Genomic DNA, 3,831 nt, shown 5'->3' with positions numbered 1-3,831 from the left:
AGCCCCAGTCATTCTGTATTTGCCAGGCCATTCATATCCATGCACTGATTTCATTCCCACAGGACAAGGTTTTGACCTGTCACACATGACCTCCCGTCTGGGGCTTGCCAGGATTGGTATGAATAGTTTAACCAAGACTATTGAAGGCCTGACTGTAGGGATAGCAGTTAACCTATGTAACTTTTTTGAGTCATTTGAATTATGTAGAAATTGGACCTGTAATCCCAGCACTTTGGGAGGCCAAGGTGGGAGGATTGCTTAAGCCCAGGAGGTCAAGGCCGCTGCGTGCCACTGTGTGCCACTGTGTGCCACTGCACTCTAGCCTAGACAACAGAGTGAGACCCTGTCTCAAAAAAAAAATTTTGGAGATTTGTTGTATCTGTGTAGGTATGTGATTCTTTGGATAAATGATTCACTGTATCTTCTTCAAAACTAGGTTATTTGAAAGACTAAGATCAACTGATTGCACTGATTGCCAACTAATTTTGCAGGAGACGTTGCAGTAAAGATCCTAAAGGTTGTCGACCCAACCCCAGAGCAATTCCAGGCCTTCAGGAATGAGGTGGCTGTTCTGCGGTGAGTACAAAGCTGGCAGTCCAGTCCCTCTGGAGTGCTAGAGTGGGGGTACAAGGACTGCAGAGTTAGTGGACTGTGCCGCGGGTTGGGATGGGTGGGCAGTTAGGACTCACTTTGGAGTTCCTGTGGTTGGATGCTCCTCCCTTGAGAGCAAGGGATCTTTCCTTTAGTTTATGTGGCTGTCAGGCCTTTCGAAGAGCCCCTTCTCAGGAGAATACCCTCCTCTGGGCACAGTAAACTCAATAGCCCAAGTTCTATCTCTGGGTTTTGGTTTGAGGTGGGCAGAAATAGGCCCTATTTTTACCTTTATTTCCCAGAACCCTCTTTATAGCTGAGTTGCTTTATTTTAGACTTCAGAACAGTCAGCTTTCAAATCTTTCAGTCACTATTTAGACTTGTAGGAATAAGTCATATAATGGAGGTTTCTACAGAGGGGTCCTTGTGACCTCCCCGGGGAGGGTCATGGAGTGTGCATTGATGGAAGATAATGTCGTCTCTGTAAGCAAGGCCAGCACTGAACTGATGGCCCAGTGAACTAATGGTGCGCTTCTCTATTTGCTCAGAATGCCACCTGGGTTATCAGCCATGCCATGTGTTTGTTTTTCTAGCCCCCTCCAGGTTGGGACTGGGGGTGGTGTCGAGAGCACAGAACCCAGTGTCCACGGAAAAGCACAGTAGACCTCCCTGAGCACTTTCCTCCTCCCTCTCCTCTCTTCACCTCCCCAGCAAAACACGGCATGTGAACATTCTGCTTTTCATGGGGTACATGACAAAGGACAACCTGGCAATTGTGACCCAGTGGTGCGAGGGCAGCAGCCTCTACAAACACCTGCATGTCCAGGAGACCAAGTTTCAGATGTTCCAGCTAATTGACATTGCCCGGCAGACGGCTCAGGGAATGGAGTGAGTAGATGGTCTGATGCCTCTCTGGGACCCAGGCATCAAATTTGTCCCTAAATTGGAACCAGAATCAGGAAAAGCCTTCTAGTCCATTAAGCGATTCTGTGATATCTTTGCGTAAGCCTCTGGCCTTGCCTGGAGGGGCCAGTTATCAGGAATGAGTTGTTCAGGTTCCAGCTGGGTGAGGTGGCTCACACCTGTAATCCCAGCACTTTGGGAGGCGAAGGCCAGTGGATCACTTGAGGCCAGTAGTTCGAGACCAGCCTTGCCAACATGGCAAAACCCTGTTTCTACTAAAAATACAAGAAATAACCAGGCATGGTGGCACATGCCTGTAATTCCAGCTACTAAGGAGGCCAGGACAGGAGAATCGCTTGAACGTGGAAGGCAGAGGTTGCGGTGAGCTAAGATAACACTACTGCACTCCAGCCCGGGCTGCAGAGCGAGACTGTCTCAAAGAAGAAAAAAAAAGTTCAGATTCCCCTGTTGGGACTGAACTTCCCCCTTGGCGCTTCCCCCCTGGGGCTTAGATTCGGGCTCTGCCTGCTACCCTCGCTTTATCGGAAACCTGAGAACATAGTGGGGGGCATGTACCTTCTGCTTGGATAGCTGTGGCAATGCCCTCTGCTCAGCTGCTTGAGGCATGGCTGTCCCACATGAGGGTTTAAACAGATGTCATTTTTGGGATAATTTTTTTTTTCTTTTTTTTTTTAATTAAAAACTTTTTCCTGGCCGGGCACGGTGGCTGACGCCTGTAATCCCAGCATTTTGGGAGGCTGAGGTGGGTGGATCACGAGGTCAGGGGTTCGAGACCAGCCTCACCAATATGGTGAAATTCCATCTCTACTAAAAATACAAAAATTAGCTGGTTGTGGTGGCACGCACTTGTAATCCCAGCTACTCGAGAGGCTGAGGCAGAAGAATCGCTTCAACCTGGGAGGTGGAGGTTGCAGTGAGCGGAGATCATGCCATTGCACTCCAGCCTGGGCGACAGCGCCAGACTCCATCTAAAAAAAAAAAAAAAAAAAAAAAATTCTTTCCTTAGAGAGACAGGGTCTCACTCTGTCACCTATCCTAGAGTGTAGTGGCGCGATCATAGCTCACTCCATCCTCGAACTCCTGGGCTCCAGCAGTCCTCTTGGCTCAGTCTCATAGGTTGCTGGGACGGCAGGCACACGCTACCATGCCCAGCTAATTTTTGTGTATTTTGTAGAGTTGGAAGTCTCACTGTGTTGCCCAGACTGGTCTCAAACTGGCCTCAAGTGATCCTCCCACCTTTCCTGGCTAGCCCAGGGAGTGCTTCTCAAACTTTTCCTCAGAAGTGCCCCTTATGGTAGAGGAGTAGGAACTCCTTATACCCCCTAGACATCTGGGAGCTACTAAGGTATAGCTGTGCTTGCAAGTCCTACAGAAATTCTCATATTATCTTTAAAATTCATATGGAAGTTGCCTTCTGTGTATTTTAAGAAATGGAATGACTTTTCAGAAAAATTGAGATATAATTCATATATCATAAAATTCCCCCTTTTAAAATGTACACCTCAGTGTTTTTCTGGTATTGTGTTGTGCAGCCATCACCACTATCTAATTTTAGAACATTTTCATTATCCAGGAAAGAAATATATGCCATTGTATTAGTCTGTTTGGGTTGCTCTAAAGGAAGACTTAAGGGTGGGTAATTTATAAAGAAAAGAGGTTTATTTGGCTCATGGTTCTGCAGACTGTACAAAAAGCATGACATCAGCATCTGTGTCTGGTGAGGCCCTCAGGAAGCTTTTACTCATGGCAGAAGGCAAGGGGAGCTGCATGTGACATGGTGAGAGAAAGGAGCAAGAGAGAGAGCATGGAGGGAGGTCCCAGACTCTTTTAATAACCAGGTTTCATGTGAACTAATAGCATGTGAATTAATAGTGTGTGAACTCACTCGTTACTGCAGGGAGGGCACCCAGCCATTCGTGAGGAATCCATCCCTATGACCCAAACACCTGCCACTTGGGTCCCACCTCCAACACTGGGGATCACATTTCAACTTGAGATTTGGAGTGGACAGATATCCAAATGATATACCCATTAGCGGTCACCCAATACCTCTCACCCACTTGCAACTATTTTCTGTTTCTACGGATTTTGCCTACTTTATAGTTTAATATAAATGCAATCATGTAAGATATGATATAATGATATAAAGATATATATAATGATATAGGAAGGTAGTCCCACAAGATTATAATACTGTATTTTTACTGTGCCTTTTCTATGTTTGGCTATTTTTTTTTTTTGAGATGGAGTCTCGCTCTGTCGCCCAGGCTGGAGTGCAGTGGCGCCATCTCGGCTCACTGCAAGCTCTGCCTCCCG

General features: G+C 46.8%; 1 protein-coding gene across 2 annotated transcripts in view; it reads left to right on the top strand.

Moving 5' to 3' along the window:
* The window catches only part of RAF1 (Raf-1 proto-oncogene, serine/threonine kinase), a 116,046-nt gene that overhangs the window by 107,000 nt on the left and 5,215 nt on the right, over positions 1-3,831 (top strand). For both annotated transcript variants that reach the window (XM_011983597.1, XM_011983596.1), the window contains 2 exons: positions 492-576; positions 1,303-1,479. In XM_011983597.1, coding sequence (XP_011838987.1) covers positions 492-576; positions 1,303-1,479 — 262 coding nt within the window. The remainder of the gene's footprint in view (positions 1-491; positions 577-1,302; positions 1,480-3,831) is intronic.

The sequence above is a fragment of the Mandrillus leucophaeus genome, unplaced genomic scaffold, assembly GCF_000951045.1.
Source record: "Mandrillus leucophaeus isolate KB7577 unplaced genomic scaffold, Mleu.le_1.0 Scaffold252, whole genome shotgun sequence".
NCBI lineage: Eukaryota > Metazoa > Chordata > Mammalia > Primates > Cercopithecidae > Mandrillus > Mandrillus leucophaeus.
Note: the sequence above shows the minus strand (reverse complement) of the source record. Positions and strands in the feature narration are given on the sequence as shown.